We start from the raw sequence: 19,667 nt of genomic DNA, 5'->3' as shown, positions 1-19,667 counted from the left end.
TATTTGATGCACTGTATGTTTGCAGAAAGCAAGGATCAGAACAACATCACTCCCTGATAAAAGTCCTAACCTCTTAGGTTAGGACAGAATGAGGCTCCGCCCCCTTCCCTCTTGCCCTGCATTTAGACATTGCTGTAAGAGCTGTAAAAAACAGCTCCGACTTAAACTATCAGGCAATGTGGAGGACAGGGCCCCATCCTGGAAGAAGGAAAGTTGAACTCTTTCAAGATGAGGAGGACTTGAACTCACATCTTCCATTTCTGAGTAAGTACTTTAAGCTGTCCGGTAAGGAGGAAGCACCAATGGAGAGAATGGATGGACAACACCTTTCCCTCCTGTATCTCTGCCTGACTGTTAAGAGAGAAGACAACACCTTGTTTGGTTCAGTTCTTTCAAAGAAATGCACCTACGGAGGACACCTGGTTGGTGCTAGATTAATTCTCTGCACAAAGACATCTGTGTGAGGCAGCTGTATAGGACCTTACTTAAAGTTTGCCTTTGTCTTTAAAGTCCTCCTGACCTTCCTAACTCAGCCTGCTCAGCCTGTTGTTGTTCAAAACCTTGGCTGTTTTGAAAAACTTCTCCTGTTTGCCAGTGTGCTTTCCTGGGACAGGCATCTCTCAGGAGTCTATCTAGCATTGCAGGGACTGTTTTTTGAGCACCTAAGTTCTTCACTGGCCCCCTTTCTTGATTGCTAGAAATGTCAGCTCTAATTTCATGTTTGCAGGAACATCAGTGTCCAAGGACTGTGTAAAGGAAGGAAGCATGGCTTCAAGGCTGATTTTAGCCTATGAAGCTAATTTTATTCCCAGGACACTGAAGAAACATAGACAGTAAGTAAGGGAAAGAGTTTATCTTTAATAAACCTAAGGTCTGTTTTGTGAATGCTCACTTTTACCCAAGAAAGGACTCCTCCTGACAAGGGCTCCATAGGCCGCTCTGGTTAAGCCCTGTATGTCCATCCAATCTTCTGCACTTTGCTGTAATAGAGGGGTCTTTGTATGGAGGAGGGAAAAATGGCAAACCTAGGGAAGGCACCATGTAACGTTGCTTTACTACTGTGAACCTCGAATTGTGTAACTTGGTGCATTTGCTTCAAGGAAGGAAAGATCAGATGACTTGGGATTAAAAAAAATCACAGCATATTTTAAACCAAAAATATATATTATTCACAATCTCCAGGAATAATTTATAACTAACAGAATGTAGTGTGCCATTTCGTTACCCATTGCTTTAACCGTGGATGGATTCTTAAAACTGCAAGTGAAACTGTTAACATATTTTAAAAATAATTCTTAATTACTTGGAAAACTAGATCATCTGGACTTCTCTGAAGCAGGTAAAGTAAAACACTTTTTATTTCAAGAAATATTGCTTCTAGACTTTCCTGAAGCCAGAATTGTTCTATAAAAGTATCACAGAAATATTATACAAGATTTAAAAACACAGTATCCTAGTAACTTGAAATCTTTGTACAAATAGCATCATTCATGACCATAAATACGTTTGTTCTATCAATCAGCCCATGACACATACATCAGATAAACAGCTAGTTAATTTTAACATATTTACAGAGTCCATCAAAAAGACTGCTTCTTAAAATTATTAAAGTTCTACTGAAAGAATCTCCTTTTTAAAAAGTTCAAATTAAAATACAAAGCGATGAATGTAAGTTTAACCTGCAGTGCTTGCAATAGCCAAAAAATACTCCCTATACTAAATAACATGTAATAGATAGGAAACATTCCTGTGAATTGGACATGATGGAATTACATCTGTTTGAGGTAATTCTCTTTTGTTGTTGTTGTGCTAATTACTTACAAATTAAAAAAGAAAAGCAAGGGAAGATATTAAGTTTCTACTAGTACAGATTTTCAAAGTCATTTTTGTATTATACTTTATAAAATTTAATGTTTGGTAAAGTTTAAGAAAGAAATTTGAACAATACAACAAAAATTATCTAAACTACTATTTTTGACTTCATGTGCCAGTTTTATCTAGAATAATGTAAATCTAATATGATTTTACCTTTCCCTTTAATGCCTGCTCAAAACAAAACAAAGCAAAACAAAAAGAATTTAAGTCTCAAAATGATAATAATGCTTTCAAGACATTGTTCAGGCTAAAAAAAAATAGAATGTGGTGATACATGTACTGATGTAAACCTTTCTACCAGTATCAATTAAAAAAAAAAAAACTCATGGATTTTTAATACTGACAGTATCAATATATAGGGAAACAATCCAATTTAAACAAATCCTCCTACAGTTAACAATCATTAGCCATACCTTTCTGAGAATAAATTTAATTAAATCAAAGTAACAAAACATGCAATATTTTTGCTAAAATATTATTCAAACAATCTGTTTCCACAATCCATGCTGATTATCTCTTTCCTGTCAATCTATTTATTGGTTTCATAATTACATTAGACAATGAGCAAACTAAGAATATATAAAGTATTAGATTCATAAATGGTATGGCATACAGATTTTAAAAGTGCAACATCATTTTGCTTGAAAGCATGACATTAAGAAATTCCAGTGGTTAAAATAATTTATCAAAAATACATTATGCAGACAGACTGGGTGGACTGAAACATTCATTCATGGTGGGATCATTTGGAAACAGAAAAAGTAACTTGAAAATCCTCTTCAAGGAAATAATTTTTAGCTTGCGGAGAATGTGCTACTGCATTAGAAAGTTAACACTGTTTCTTTTTATTAAAAACTGGAAATCTTGTTTCCTGGTTTGGAGAATTACTGTGAAAGCATGTGTGTGTGAATACAATGAACACACACACACACACACACACACACACAGATACTGAATTGGGCTCAATTTAGCTGCAAAATGTATCTACAATAAACATGGAATGTCAGTTGTCATGATTACTTTTATTAGTTTGCTAATAAAAAATAAGGAGAACTTATTTAATGGTTTACAACTTGATCTAATCCAAGGAGAGTGGAGATGAGGCACTGCCTTCTACATTTGGGATTGATGACATCTTCCCTGCAAGACTCTGTTCCATGTTTTTCAAAATAGTTCCTGTTTCCTGGGTACTGATAGATGAATTCCTAATGGATACATTGACAGCCTGATGAACAATGGGGTCATCAGACCTCGCAGGAAGATACATCTGATCTTCAAATATATCTTCTGTAGCGTCACTGTCCTGATGGGTGTCTTTCTGAAGAATGCTGATGGGTTGTAGAATGAAGCTATGCCTGGACTCCAACTCTACCAAACCGTTTCCACTGAAATCCATATCAAAACGGTCTGATTCTTTATCCTCCATCCATTTTTCAACTTGATGATGATTTCTCCAGTGTGCATCATTCAAAGTACTTTTCTCAGGAATAGCATTGTTTAATTCAAGTTTCCTCTCTTGACGTAAAATCGCTGTGCTCAAAGCTAGGGCTGCAAAGTCCGTTGGCACAATAAGCGGCAACTCTTCTGCAGTCAGGCCGCTCGATTCCTCAGCTGAAGTCATTTCCGCCAAGGTAAATGGTGTAGATGATTCGTCCACATCCCCATTGTTTTGAGCAGTGTTGGTCTTGTCCGTTTTGTTTTGCTCATAGTAACTGTTCAGCAGTGCAAACATTCTAGCTACATCCTTCAAGTAATTAGTCCAGTCAGCCAGACTAAGTCTATAGTTGTATCTGTATTCATATACACTTTCATTCACACTGTACAAGTCTTCCAGGCCTTGCCAGTTGATGTCACCAGCGAAATTTGGCAGGTTAGCCTTCCCATCCATCCCATAACTGTCCTCTGTTAAAAGAAAGAATAAAGTCTAATGGTGAACACCAGCTTAAAAGTGCAAGTAAAGCTTCCATGTGTGTTTCTATTCCAATGTGCTGAAAAGCCCTACTACTCATAACATATGTAGCTCAAATAGTAAAATATTCCACATTTCCATCATCTTTCCATCATCTGGCCTCAGGTGCATTCCCAGCTCCCAGCTCCTGCTACAAAGCTGGCTCCAGCTACATCCCTGGGCTGAGCGGGTGTAAGTAAGAGCAGAATCTGGCCTAAAGGGACTTTGTGATGACATTCAGAGATAAACCTTTGCCTTTCATGAATGCTCTGCCAAAATATGCAGTAGACAAACAACAGTTAAGTATAAAAGATAGGACTAATTCTGAGAGCCATTAGTGACCAGAACTTAAACAAAGCCCATAGAAATCTGGTGTATAGACAGCTTGAGAGATATGGTATACAAATCAACCAGTTAGTTACATTTTTCTATCAGGTGTACAAGACATAATTGCCTTTAATAAATGATAGTCAAAGGTAATTTTTATTTATTTCATAAACATTAATTTCAATTTTCATGGAGCATGTAGAAGAAATAGCACTGTAAAAGCTTAGTGTGAATTAATTTATAGAACTGCACCACTGTCTAAAATATTGTTAAAATATACACAGATATAGTATCTCCTAAAGATTATTTTTGTTGGTTTTTTTTAAGGCTTTCAAAGAAGATAGCTAACAGATTTGTCAAATATGTCTGAATAAAGAGCACAGATGTGATTCTGTAAATAGCAGTGGAGTTGGATTTTATATTGATCATACCCAGAAAAAAATAGAGACATGAAGGAAACCAATTTCCATTTGTAAAAGTGACTACAGTGACCCAGATTATTAAATGCAGTGAAAAGCCCATTTTATATTGACAAGTAACACTGATGGACACCACTATTTCATTTAATTCACTGAGCAGACTGTGTTCAATCCAAAGATTTTACCCACAAAGTGGACTCCAAGGTAAAACTAATCAGGTAATGGAAAAGCATTTCAGGGAAAATGACAAACTGGTTTTCACTGACAATCTTGTAGGCAATATTTAGTAATTAATTCAGTGAAATGACTTATTATTTTTCTGAGATTATACTGGCAGGTAGGATAGTACCAATTACCTTGGAAGTTCAAGTGCCTATAGTCCAACTGCCTGATTTGAGTATAAATATCTATTTATGCTGGATCCTTCACCCCTACAGTGGATTCTGGGCAACTCCATCAATTTGTTTTTTAACTTGTTATTTCTCCTTGTTCAAGTAAAACAGAAGGAATGACATCTTAGTTTATATTCTTTGCTTCATAACTAGCTTTGGATTTCATAGTGAAAAGAATTTGTCCAAGAGAAATATTATCTTGGTCAGAAAAATCTTGAGATTTTCTTACGATGAGGGGCTTTATTCTGCTCCCACAAGAGTTGGTAAAGGTTGGGCCACTTTCTGTATGTGGAAACACCTGAGTGTTTGATATTAATTGATATTCCCTCACTTAAGATAACAACTGTAAATACTTTAAAATGTAAAAATGTAAATATCTTGCTTTCTTAAAACAAGTTCTAAAAATATTTATTTTCCTTAGAAGTATGGTTTTGTATCTTAGAATGGCTTGGCAAATACTTGGCAAACCCCCTATTACAGGAAACTGCACATGCATTTTGGATCTGGGAGGACAGATGAAAAAGAAAGTCTTGCTATTTTTCTTTTCTGAAGACATCAGAAATGAAAATCATGGAATGGCAACATGCCAGCCATCTTCATACATCAAATTATACATAAATTTCTTCCTGAAAAAAAAAAATCCAATACAGCAGAGGTTTCAAGAAATAAATCTTACTACCCTAAGATGTACTTTTGAGGAAACTGGCCACCAAACCTGCTCAGATAGTAACACTACAAATGCTAAAATATTTATACTTTGCTCTGTTATTTGTATTGATAGTTTCATAAATTTTGTCATTGCCAGATCAGAGCCGGTATAGGAAAACAAACTGCTATAAGAACAATTAGTGGCCTAATATGAATTTATCAAGACTCGTACTTGAGAAACACCAGCACTTTCTGTACATGCAAACCTGATGGCAGAAACTGAAACGAGCGCTGCTGTTTGACCAATGGGATGGGGTGTACTCAGGCAATGTGGAGCAAAGCCAGGGCCAGAAAAGCAGGTTTGGGCCCTGGGTTGGCACTGGCAGCAGGACACTGGGGCAAGCTGGGCCAGCTGTGGTGGTGCCAGGGGTCCCGGGACCGGCCAGGAGAGCAGGCTTTCCTGCCAGCCTCAGCAGCAGAGGGACAGGACTGCGTTGCAGGGAAGTGAGACTGGCAAAGTTTGCTGCATTTCTAAGCAAAGCCTGAAGCAGAGCTACGCAGCCCTGCATGCTGGATCTTCTTTTCCCCTCCAGTGGGCACACTGTGTTTCTGCAGTCCCACTTTGACCATTGATGACTGAGAAATTTCACAGCTGGGAAGGCACTGGAAATTAGCCTGTGATCTTCATGTCAAGCAGAAAAAAATCATTTGTTTAAACACAAGGAGTACAGATAACTTTTGTGCATATAAACAGGTAGGAAAGCAATGTCCTAAAGCGCTAAAGCTGACTATAGTTTGTCTGAGCAGGTCACTTCACAGCTTTATGCCACAATTTACAGTAAGTGTGAAAAGTTTCACACTGAAATCAAAGTATAGAGAGGTAAGGGGGAAGTAAAGAAAAGGTTTTCCCCTGTAAGAAATCTCATTATAAAAAATATGGAAAAGGAAAGTGCAGATGAGTTGCATATGCGTAACTGCATGGCAGTGGTTTCCCCTATCAATATTTTGGCAATCTGTCAGCTACATCATACACCAGAGAGAGAAAAATTGTTGTTAACTATTCACAATAAGACATTTTCAGATTTTTTTTTTAACCAAGTACTAGTTTAACTTCATTCTCCAATTATTGTACCCCAGAATCCCATGATGTCATCTGGGTTGTCTCAAAGCTAACAAGGGATTTGGATATATTGCCACTGAGACTGAAGACAAGAAGGTACAATCAGCTCCCTGGTGGCTTTGAAAAATCCCAGCCAAGCAGGAGAGGAGAGAGACGTATGTAGCTCACACACCCTGTTGTCACCCTGCTTGCAGAGTCATGGGCTGTCCATCAAAGAACATGAGTGACACGCATTCTTCCCCGGTAAGGATTTCTTCCTATGTACTAAGCAAACAGCACTGTGCTGTTTTCATACAGGCCTGTTGTCCCAATATTGTACTTACAATGCCTTTAGTGCTGTCCTAACTCAGGAAATTTTGACTGGACACAGGTCTGAGCTGAGGTACTAAGCAATCTGAAGGAAGCCTAAGGAATATTTCAGATGACTTCGCAGCATAGGGCTTTTCCCCTTCTTATTCCATTGGCTTCTATGCAGATTTCAAGAAATGGATCATTTAAGACATCCTTTTTATGATTGCTAAGAAATGATTCTTTTTCGTTTTTTTAATTTTTGGTTTTAGAAAAAATTTTTTTTCCCCAGGATGGGGCTTGAAGCAAAATGTTGTACCCAGGCACCCGTGCACATTGAGAAGCTGGCATCTGGAATGGAACGGCACACAGCAATATCACTTGAGTTATACTATACCTGTCACTTGTTTCAGTGGAATATTCTTTATTGACTTGACATCAAAGGTTAAAATGTTTTCATTACTAAACAGCGTAACAGGGTATAATTTAAAGATGTGTGTGCTCTATTATTTCATGCAATCCTACAATTCAAAAATGCCATTTCAGTTAGATGTATAGTTAAAATTAGGAATGCTTACAAGGAACTCTTCTAATGAAAGACTTAAAAGCATAATTGCAAGAATTATATTCTATCATTGCAGTAAACAGTTTTTACCAGGCTGTAGCAAACAATGCAAACACCTGGGATATAACAAAAAACCCAGCTTATCATATAAAACACTGAAATACATTATCTCAATGGTTTCCTGGCTGCTGGGAGCTAACAATAAGGTTCTTTTCAGATGTCCCTGTGAAAAAAAAAGTTTTATATAGAACTGTATACTCTCTGGGCCCAATTTACGTCTCAGGCAAATGATGTATTTCAGGAGCTTCTCCACCAAAGTGCATGGAGATGAAAATGTATAAAACTGTATATATAGCAAGAGGATATCAAGCTTAAATATGACACTTGAGAGGCCTCTAATTTGTTTTCTACCCCTTCATACAAGCATTGCTGACTAAACAGCAAGTACAGTACTGTTAAGACCTCAGTTTCTTCAGTCTCTTCAGGCATTTGCTTTATGTTTGACTGGTTCCTCCACCAGCAGCAGTAACTGGGGTCAGCATGATAAACATGTACATAAGGTAAATATACTTACAAACAGCAATCTTTCATGTATACCCGGGTTCAAGCACTAGATACTAACAAATCTCACCTGTTGCTCTTCCTCAGATCAAATATTAGGGACTTTTTAAAAAATATTTGGGTACAGTTTTCTGCATGTGTAAGCTGATCTGAAAGCATCATCCCCCCTACCCAAAGGAGCCTTGTGTTTCTGCCACACTTACAGTAAACTGTCTCCTGCTGGCTTCTGAGCACATGCTGCTCAAACTAAGTCCTGTTTTTGCTTAAAGCAGCATGTGCCAACATTTCCTAAAGCCAGTGAGAAGACTTTAATTTACCTCTGTAGGTTTGATCAGGCTCTTTGGATGCATATACCTCAGAAAGTTTTACATTTGTTTTACATTTAAAAAGTAGCTGTACAGTCTTCCTAAATAAAAACAGAAAAAAAACAAACCCAACAGCGGGAAAACAACCCAAAAGAAATGATTCTTTTTGTGTCATTTTCCCCATGTAAACATCTGAGAAATACAGGCATGGAATATGAGCTGTATGAACTCTTGCTGTGACAATGAGCTAAGTTAAATGCAGAATGGTGGAGCTAAAAAACAATGGCCAAGTTCAGTGTAGAGTAGTTAGAAAATGCATGCATCAAAAGCTGTGCTGTGTGCAACATGGCAGGATACAGACATTAGTTGAAATGGACTGGAATCATGCAATTATTTGGAAAGAAGCTGCTGAGGAGAATAAAAAAGTGTGGATACCTGTGTGGATCATAGCTTCCTCCATCTTTACTTCCTGATATAGGAAAATACAAGAGTAACTTTTGTTAGTGTTTAGAACTTGTAAAACCATTCACAATGTAGTTTTCCATGCACAGCATCTAATTCCTAAAAAGAAATGTACTGTGTTAAATAAAGACAGAGCTGCAGTCCAACAAAGATTTCCTGGAAGTTTTATATAAAAGAACTGAAAAAACACAGTTTTTCAAAAAAAAAAACAAAAAAACCCAAAACAACTAGATATAGTAAAAAAGAGTAATCTTTGTGGACAAAGGAAGAGACACAAAGGTGCAATAACATAAAATACGTAGAATGGAATATTCCTGTAAAAATTTCATTGTTCAGTCAACCAGAATGAAGTGCAGCAAATTCCAGGCTTATGAAATATAAATACCACCTATTTTTATATTCTGAGATTCTTGTAAAAAATATTGCTTTCATCAAAAACAGAGGGGACTAGTGATGATTAGCAGTCTGCAATGTTAAGTCTCAGTTGTAGTGTAGAACCCGAGGCTGTTCACATAGATGGACAGCAATCAGAATAAACACAAGATTTAATACTGCATCTGCTACTGGGAAGCAAAGACTAAAATAGAATAAAACCTGTAAGAGAGAAAAGAGTTATGACTATGAATAAGAAAATCTCTTCGGAATTTCTGTCAAATGTTCTTTATCATCAATATCTGTCTAGAATAACCTGTGCAAACTTGCAAAGAAGCTTTCTGGTCATGCAGTTATGCAGGATGATGTATATGGATCATTGCAAATTAAGAGCAATGCTTAAGAGAGCGAGACCTCATGGATCCAATTAGTACTTAAGGAGATGAAAATAACCTAATAAAATGAAAATAAACACTCTATTTTTCTTGTACCTGTTTCAAGTCCCTTAGGCCTTGGATTGCACTGCTTGTAACCTTGACAACTTCGCAGCTCCATTAGTTGTATGTGTAATTGATTCAAAACGCCTCTTTCCACTGTATGTACTGTATTCGTCAGCTGAGAAAAAGGAATGGAGGGAAAAAAGTACTTATTAACAAAAAAAAACCTAAAAAACTAGAGGAGTTTAGCATACAATAGCTTGTAACAGGGAAAGGGATTTACCTGGTAAGGATCAGTGTTCATATCAAAATACTCTAAGAAGCCAGTCGCAAACTCACAAAAGAGAAAATTGTGGGTGTCATTAACTGTTCGCAAACACCAGTAAGTGTTGTTATTTGAGCTTGTGCAAGCACAAAAAGAGCCCACTGTAATTAGAGAAACAAGTTATTAGTTTTAGATAAAAAATAATATGCTTTTTTCTTCTACTAGTGAAACTTCTATAATCTTCATGTATTTGAATTTTACATCAAATTTCTCTAAAATTCTTCTAGTTTAATAATGACCAGTTAGATTCTTATCAAAAACACTGAATAAATAAATATTGCTACACACAATTTTCACAAGTCTCCATTTAAAGAAAGCAGAAGATATTAAATACTGTAATGAGACATATTTTTTTCTGATTTATATATGATTTATTGGGAATTAGTAGAATTCAGACCTTGTAAGACAACAATGAATCCTGATCCTTAAGACTGCATGGAATTGCTTACTATATATCAAGGCACCATTTCCAGCAACAGTAAGTAACCTTAACCTAGCAGAGCCTACAAGAAGCCAGTACAATGGAAAACTACAGAACTGTAAGCACTACAGAGGAAGATCGAATTGTTAATTGGAATAATAAGTGAGATGGAAATGACACGGCAGTCAAGAAAGAGTTGAGGCACCATATGGGAATGAAGGAGTGAGACAACTGGCAATGAAGAGATAGGTTTGCAAGCAGGGAGCTTGCCTGGCAGCTTGAATGCAGGGAAGAGGGAAGAAGCAAGATGGGAAGGAAGACCAGCGATAGCCACAGTGGGTAATACTATGTCACCTTTTGAGCAACTGTTCCTTACTGGGTTGAGATTTCCTTAAGGTAACCACCTAGACCTTATTTTGAACTGCAATCCTTTATTTTATTTATTTGCTAGGCAAATAAGAGGGAAACTGAGGCACTCAGGCAAACCTTTGTAGCACAATCCTAGGCATTGTAACCGGATTCCCCACTGTTTTCACTTTTCAATCTGAGGAAACCTAGAGTGGGATTCCACTCCAGACAGTAGACACCTATTTTCAGGTGTCACATGTAAGGTAAATGTCTAAGCCCTCATTAGAGGAAATGAAGATCTAGTCAATACAGTTAGTGGAATATAGAGAGCTATTCACCTGATGAAATGTAGATACATATTTTAGGGTAATGCTTATCATCTGCTCAAAAATATACTTTATTCAGTCTTTATAGAGTATTTTGTGCAAAAATAGGATTTTGAAATATGTAGCAAACTAGCCTCTTGTAGTTTCTTTTCAGCAAAGGTGTTAGCAGAATACTCTGGTAATTTCCACATGGACTTTGCAGTCTTTACATTATAAAGGAGCCTGATCTCTAAAAGACTGTGTTGTATGGTGTCCCTGGTGCATTACAAGCTACAGAAGAGATCATAGGAGAATATGTCAGAGCTCTGTGGTGGAACTGAAAAGAAGGTAACTCCCTCTGAGTTCAGCATCAGGACAGTGTAAAAACTTCACAGCAAAATAAGATGGTAGCTCCCCTAGATCATACCCTGAGACTACTGCTTGATGCCTAAAGAATTTGGCCACAATGAGACAAAGAATGAGAGAAACCTTAAAAGTACTGAGTGACTTCCAAGTGGCTGAAACTGAGCCATCTGGACTCAGGGCTACTTCATCTCTAAAGTGTCTTTTATTTGAGATCATGTTCTGGGTACTATAATGTTATCCAGTCACTGAGGCCAGAGAGGTTAGATGCTTCTCAAAATTTACTCGCAGCTAAAGTGACCACAGGTCACTTTATCACCAACTTTGACATTCCTGATGGCAATTGTACTGGTACCACTAATTAAGCATCTTAGATATCTATCCGAAAATGGAAATAAGACATTGTCTGCAATAACTTGCCTTTGACACATAAAAGAGACACTTCATTATGCAGCAGTAAGGCAATGAAGCCTTGCAATAAATCTGCTGGACTGAGATGTACAAGACTGGGTAATAACATGTTGGTAGAATCTTTTATGGCTCTTTTAACACCAAAGATTTAATAACACATTTGTAGGGTTATTACATGAAGACTAAACAATGTCGCTATTGTTGAAAAAAAGTAAACTAACTATTGCTTAGCTGACAGAATAACAGGAGATGATTGGTAGTTTAGAACACAAATATTAGAAGATTTGATTTTAATAGGCCATGTGTCGAGAACAGTTCTCCAAACTTTTTCCCAACATAATATTTTTAAGATTGTTTGTAATCTTGTTCTGCCAGCAGAAAAGATTGTAAGAAAACTAATTTTTAAACAAAGTGTTAACAAAGTTTTACTTTAGAAGACTGTTTCTTTAATTCCAATAATTAATGTTGCCCTAGATTTTTAATGAATTAGTACAACAGCTTTCTGTAATAGTGTTAATATATTGAACAAACCTCATAAAACTAGTATAGGTCCACCAGTATTGGGCCCTTTTTAGTATCTGTGTAATCTAAATCAACAATACATTAGCTCCTCTTTCAGTTATGGACTGTGTCAGATGGACATTTTTTTACTCAACTGCTATTGCTGGAGCATTGTCAGAATGCACAGTAATATGAGATTGCTTTTCATAACTGTTTGTTATTCCACAGTTAGAAGGGAGTAAGCCACTATCTGCTTGATTTTTGTTTTAAAGACAGCAATTAAACTGCTCTAGGAACATTTTAAAATGTAAAAAGCGTATTAGCAGAAGTGATAGTACAACCAGAACAGATTATCACTGGCAGACAACATCTTTCTCCAAATAAATATTTACTCCTAGTTAATTTTCTGCTTATACACTGAAAAAAATGAGTCAAATATCAGCATATTAGATAAGATTAATCACCAGTGAATCTTGAATTTTTTGCAGGGAAAGTTTTCAACCACTTTTCCTTGTCTGCCAGCAAAGTTTCAGGATAATGACAAAGCTGTTGTTAATGCTGAATACCTAGAAATGTTGAGGCATGTCCCAGAAAGGATGATTATCTATATACGTGAAGTTTAAAGGATCTTAAAATATTTCTAGTTACAATGATTTATTCTTATGCACTAGGTGTGCATTCCACAGTTGTGATTTTTACATTCTTTCAAAAATGGGAATAATGGGGAGAATTCATAAGGGATAGTATCTGTATTCTCTTCACAATAAGCAAAGTTGTCTATGATACACTTTCAAATCAAAATGCCAAAATTAAAGTAAACCTTTTATGTGCTGAAGTTTGTGACTCCATGCAGTATTAAAGGTCAAGCCACAAAAATGATTAGAGACAAAATCTTTGGTCATAAATCTCTCATCTATAAACACAAGATGACAAAGGAGGAAACAGGAAAAGGATTTAATTCAGATAGACACATTAGCTTTTGAACTAGATTTTACAATTTGATTTCAGTGAAAAAACATTAATCTGATGAAGCATTTCTCATAGGACAAAAATGGATTTGCAGAAAGTTTAAAGCATTTGTGGAAGGTTCAAAGTTCAAATAAACTCCTCTGCAATATCACCTGCATGGCCTTTGAGCTCTAACAGTTATGGAATTAGTCAAAATATTTACAGAACTAATTTCTTATGGTAAACATGCAGGATTACTATTTCAAGACTTTATTTTTTATTCCTGCTCTACTGTTGCGAGACCTACATTAGATCTGCAGCCTGGACAAAGTATCATAATTTCACTGAATTTTGCAGAGCTCCAACAATTTACATTTAAGGAGTATCTGTCCTTGTCATCTGTCCTGGATGACTATCCTTTGAAAGCCTTCAATCTCCAAAGAACCAGCAGTTCTGTAGTTAACATTAAAATACCAAAAGAATTTGATTTAACGTAATGGAAATGAAGTAAGGGGTTTTGTTCAGTCTTTTTAGAGAATAGTCCTTTGTTCTGCAACCAGGCTTAGAATTTTTCAGACAGTTGTATACAATGTATAACAGTGATAGAACTCCTGTAGATAACTTTATTAGTAGTATCTTAGAGCAAAATGAGAAGATCAATTCTCTTATTTCAGGACATGTTGACCAAAGGAGAATGGGTATGGGATATAGGAATCATCTAATTTTAGTGTACTAATTCTACCTCATGCTACCACAGATACGTAGTTCTGCTGACACATGCACTGGTCAGAATTTGACTAATTTCATTATACAGGCATATATAAATCAACATGGACACAGATGGGGAAAGAACGGATGTACTGGCTTTCCCTTCCTTACCCTCCCTGCCTTGCCAGGCTGGAACCCTATTACAATTCTTGTGAAATATTCATCCATCTTGATCTCCAAGAGATGACAGAAATCTCAATAGCTGGTTATGACAGTCTAGGTTTTAATAGACAAATCCTCCCATTTGTTTCTGCAGTGTTTAACGCACAGCTTCTTGTGATAATTTCATATAAATAAGTAATGCAACAATTCTGAGCACATACAAGTGCAATTCTTCCTTAATACTTCAGAATTAAAGAAGCAGCACTGTTAAGTGCCAATTTTTCAAAATAATGTTCTGATTGATTGCATGAAGAGGGAACTATATTACACAGCAAATATGAACCTAATTCATGTTGGCATGTGGAAGTAAGACAGGAGACTTACAGTTCCAGAACGGGGCTGTTTGCCAGTGGTTGTTATCATGGGTAAAACATGTCAGTCCAGGAAGACTACATTCATCTCCTTTCTTCTGGCGCTTTTTCCCCTTTCGTTCCTTCTTCCTCCTACGATTCTCTTTGAACAGCTGCAGTTTGCCATCTACTTCCTGTGCTGCTTCTCTGTTCAGAGAGAAAGGAAGGCATAACTGCCAGGGAAAGGTTTCGATCCAGTTAGCAGCAGCATTAGCAATTTTTACATCTACCTGAGTTTTTTAAAGGTTAGATGGTGGGAACTATGTCCTTCAGCAGCAGGCTGACTCTTCTAGCTCAGCTTCCACCCCTGCACTTCTGACAGGATGTTCTCTTTAGTAAATTTGAGAAATGATGCACTGATGCATTTAGCTTTTTTTAACCATAGCTAAGTCAATTTGTTTCTGAAATGATTAATTCCTTCCATTTCAATCAATAGTTTTTTTAAATATTATTCATAAAATTTCACGTATCTGTTCAAAACTATTGAAGGTTTCTTGTAACAGCTTTCCCTCATCTCCTCCCTCCCCCCACCACGAAAAAAAAAAGTTCCTGTATTTCTACAGTCACAAAAAGCTAGCTGAGAGAGTGAAAGGAGAATAGCATTCTTACTTGAATGGATGAACGTGGCTCTTGATTTTCTCTTGGGCCTTCACCCCTTTCTCTTTGTTGTAAAAGCTATAGGCAAAATTATTAAGAAGGTTGAGTGTCATCAAGTCTTGAAACAATTCATTTTCAACACAAAAACAGAAATATGCATTTCTTGACATTTATCTTAAAGAATTATATAGAATAACTTACCACTTTCACTTAATTTAAAGAAGTTATATGTGTGTGAGTGATCCTATGCCAGATTGTAGTAAAACAAAAGGGGGGGGTCAAATATGTTAGCAGAATACAAACAAATCACCTCAACATCTTAAAATTCATACATGCATCTTCCTTTGACTTGTAACATGCATCTTCCTTTGATTTGTAATAGCTTCCACTCTTAAAATGGATCTAATTAAAATTTGGATCTGGCTCTCCTTTCATTCAGCTCCCCTGAATTAGGATACACACCCTGACACTTCAATGTCTTTGAATGGCTAACTTTGATTTCTTCTCAAGTCAACAGACTCAAGAGTTTCTCCAGAGATGGATTCAGAGTACAAACATTTAGACTCAGTTTCTTTCCTTCCCCTGACTGGGGATGACAGCCGAATAGGCCAGCCTTAGTCATGAGTACCCTCTAAGCCTACAGCAGTAGTAAATACCAATAGAACTAATGTTCTTTCTTTTCCATCTCAAAAAACTTGAAAAATATATAAACCTAATCAGCCAATGTAGCTTGCAATGCTGAAGGTCATGTCTTACCTCTGTTTACTACAGTCACATTCATCTGGTTTTCTTCTTTTCAGGTGTCCTCTAACTTCCCTCAAATTCTTAATTTTATCTTGCAGAGCTTCGATCTACAGTGAATATTTCTGAGTCAGAATTATTCTTTGAAAAGCTAGCAGTGCAGAGACTTCACTTGGAACAGATTTTAAAATGCCTCTTACCTCCTTATCAATGTAAGCCTTGTGGTCCTTCCAGGCTCTGGCTGATTGGTACAGTTCCCTCTCACAGTGAATAGTGTCATTTGGAAGAATAAAACATCTGTAGATATAAATTTAACAAATAGAAAAGAGAAGATCAGTGGCTTCCCAATTGCCTTCCATTTCTCTTTATTCCAACATTCTTTATTATTTCTTCATCAAACTTTGTTAAGAAATGAATAGACTTACAATGTCTCATGTTGATTTAACATTATTCATAATTGCTTCAATCTGTTTTCTCACCAAAATCAAAAAAAAAAAAAAAAATCCCTCATCTACAGCAGGCACTGTCTGCCTGCTAAGCAAAAATGCAATGACAATACCATGTCGGAGATTTTTAATCCAATCAGAAATGAAACTGAAATAAAAATCTGCTCAGAATTCAAAGCCTCTTGTTAACCAAACTTGCCATTGCTCATTTAACCACCAACCGCTGAGAAATATGTTCTTGCCACATGAATGGGACTCATCTTCCATGCACACAAAATAGTTAAGAATGGAACATAAAGTCTGTGAGGTAAAGATCAATATAAATCAACACAGATCAATAAAGATCAAAGTTAGGGAAAAGATTTCAAATAAGAGGTGAAAAAAAGAGAGCACTCAAATAATAAAGTGGTTACAATGACAAAAGAAAAATCACAGCAGTGTTCAGAAAAACAGCTCTAGCAAAATAAAAAAAAAAAACCACTTGGAAGGCCAATGAGGTCGACCGAGAGGGAAAGTCTAGCAGATTACCAGCTTTTCAAAGTCTCCATGTGAACATACATAATTTACTTAATTACAGACAATTCCAATTTTATAGACACATCCCTTCCCCTCTTTACACAGCCCTGCTTCATCACAATCCTTCCTCTAATTTTTGAGAAGAATAGTATATAAGGAAGACTCAGGAGTTTATCTCCTCCCATCTTCTCCGATTATGTTTAATTCTCAGTCACAGGACTGGAATTTTGAAAGCAACGCTTTATTCATTAAAAGACAAAACTATTTATTGAGAAATAATCACTTTTTCAGAAAGCCATTTAAGACTTTCTTAACTCCACACTTGGAAATAATCGATGTTAATAATTTTTACATATTCAAAATTAACATTTATGTTTTCCTTGATGTTTCTGAAAAGAATGAGAAATGTTATTTCTATCTTAAACAAGATAAAAAGTTAAAATATAAGATTTTTATTGACTGTTTCCAGAGACTTTTCAGATGAATCATATCACTTTTTTAAAACTAAAAATATTTTCAGATTTTTGCCTTTTCATTCATATTTAGAGTAGGGATAAAAGGTGACATCTCAGCATCTTTTAGGATGGAAAAATGATCATTGGTCTCTTCAGCAATAAACAGGTCTAAAGTATCTTAGGTAACATTAGTGTCTGCAAACAACTAAATTTTAAGACAGATGGAGTAACTGATCTATTCTGTCCTCATTTAGAATGGGTTTAATTTCTCCTGATTTCAGTCATCTAAAATTTAGGCCTCTATGCTAAGCTAATAGCATAGATGTTATAAAGAACAGCAGCAGTGTCAACCTCAATGGGTGATTAATCCATGATAAGACACATATTTAGATATGGAGGATGAATTTCCCTCTGGAGATGCCTACTCCTCCTCAGAGATAAAACATAAACTAGATTCCTCACTTTTAGATATAGGTATTTAAGTGAAATGATTCCACTTAATAACAAGTACAACTCAGCTGTATCTAAAATCATCTGTGACAAAAGAATTAAGTTCTTATATATTGAAAATATAAAATCAGAAAAAAAGTAAAGAGATAAAATATAACTAGAAAATGAAGAAGACTAAGAAAAAATAGAAAAAAGAATTGTACTTGTGTGTCACTCTGACAGAGTTAGGTTGACTTATAGCATCAGTGCCATCAGCTATCATTGAGCCACCAGGAGCACCATCAGTTTCCTCTGCTTCTTCCTCATTTTCAGCATTGTGACGCTTGGTGATACTTTTGGTCTTCAACACCTGCAGTTCTTCCTCTTCCAGATTTATGTCATATATTTCACCTTCAAATTCCACAGACAAGGACCGGGTTTGGCGAGTGTGAACAAATCGTGGTTTGTATTCTAACAGAAAGAAAGAAATATTCACGGTTGCATATACATATGCATATACATATGTCATGGGGACATGATTCATGCCATGAACACACAGCATATTCCAAAGAGCAAGGACGCTGTTCAGTAAAAATGCAACTTATTTTTCCCTGGCTCTACAAAGATTGATTTAATGATTTTTTGGTAAGTCAGTGTTGTGCTACAAGATCTCCACCTGTAAATTGGCATAAGTCAGAAGAAGTTTGACTTATTATGCTTTAGAATAATAATGATGTTTCAAAGGGATGATAATACCTTTTCTTTCTTAAAGCTAGGCACTAAAAAGGGCAAGAGTCCATCATATATCAGTGTATATATATGTGTATATATACTGAAACAACCAGACATCCTCTGTATCTATGTATGTAAGCCATAGATCTCCAAAAACTTGCTGCATTGTAGAACTAGAAAGAGGAGATTCATCTGATCACTTCTACCTATGTGACCGACCAATAAACCCCTACAATGGGAGAAGGCTCAGAGGAGATGGGCAAGGGCAATGAGCCTGTGAAGCTCAAGGATAATGTAGGGTGTTTGTCCGACCACAGCTGTTGCACAGAAAGCTGACTTTAGCTCAACACAAAGGTGACCAGAGGGTGGCCTTTGTTTTAGATAAACCGCTATGTCAGTTGAATGGATCAACTCACTACACCTCAGTTGAATGGATCAGCTGGTGTAAATGTTTCCCCCTGAATTCATCAAAAGAGTGTGAATGTCTCCCTGAGTTGGCGAGACCAGCATGGGGGGGAAAGTGTATACGTGGCTGAGCCCAATGCAGAGTATAAAAACTGAACAGTTAACAAAAGAATTTCGAAGAGAACAACAGGTTTGAGCTGGCCTCAACTCATATATTCCTTCCCAGCGACCAGGGATGCCCAGCGTCGTGATGGTGAGCATATTATAAAGACCAGTAACAGGAATTACACTGGTATTGTGATTGAACTGTATATTGCAATTGCTTTATTTTGCTAAGTGTAACTTACACTTGTATTGTGATCTCAGTATATTTCTGTATCACTCTGCTAAATCAAAAAGCCCATGTAACATCAAATATCAAAGAAATAAATTTTGATGTGAAACATTATACCCTCCATGTGCAGAATATCTAAAAGACCCTGGTCAGAGAGTATTGGACTCTGACAACCTGTGGAAAGCTCTGAGTTTAGTAGGGTTACAGGTCTTTTAGTTATTGTTTTGGAGTTTTGCAAGTACAGCTGAATATGACTGAAATTAGCTAAGACAATTAACTCTTTGAGGGTTTCTTATGCTATGTATAAGAATACCTGTTTGGGCTCAGCCTGAAAGACCTTACACATTCTACCTCTTTTGCCAAATATACTTGTCTCGAATCAAGCTGATAA

General features: G+C 36.4%; 1 protein-coding gene across 1 annotated transcript in view; it reads right to left on the bottom strand.

Annotated features, from left to right (window-relative positions):
- Positions 1–1,335: 1,335 nt before the first annotated feature.
- Positions 1,336–19,667, bottom strand: part of SULF1 (sulfatase 1) — a 127,051-nt gene continuing 108,719 nt past the window's right edge. The window contains exons 16-24 of the mRNA XM_026076956.1: positions 18,030–18,276; positions 16,160–16,256; positions 15,975–16,069; positions 15,231–15,296; positions 14,596–14,768; positions 10,003–10,145; positions 9,774–9,897; positions 8,884–8,917; positions 1,336–3,777 (exon numbers count right to left, since the gene is read on the bottom strand). Of these exons, the coding sequence (XP_025932741.1) occupies positions 3,747–3,777; positions 8,884–8,917; positions 9,774–9,897; positions 10,003–10,145; positions 14,596–14,768; positions 15,231–15,296; positions 15,975–16,069; positions 16,160–16,256; positions 18,030–18,276 (1,010 nt within the window). The 3' untranslated portion in view covers positions 1,336–3,746. The remainder of the gene's footprint in view (positions 3,778–8,883; positions 8,918–9,773; positions 9,898–10,002; positions 10,146–14,595; positions 14,769–15,230; positions 15,297–15,974; positions 16,070–16,159; positions 16,257–18,029; positions 18,277–19,667) is intronic.

Source organism: Apteryx rowi, unplaced genomic scaffold, assembly GCF_003343035.1.
Source record: "Apteryx rowi isolate R43461 unplaced genomic scaffold, aptRow1 scaffold_444, whole genome shotgun sequence".
In the NCBI taxonomy this organism is placed as follows: Eukaryota; Metazoa; Chordata; class Aves; order Apterygiformes; family Apterygidae; genus Apteryx; species Apteryx rowi.
This window is presented reverse-complemented; position numbering and strand designations above follow the sequence as displayed.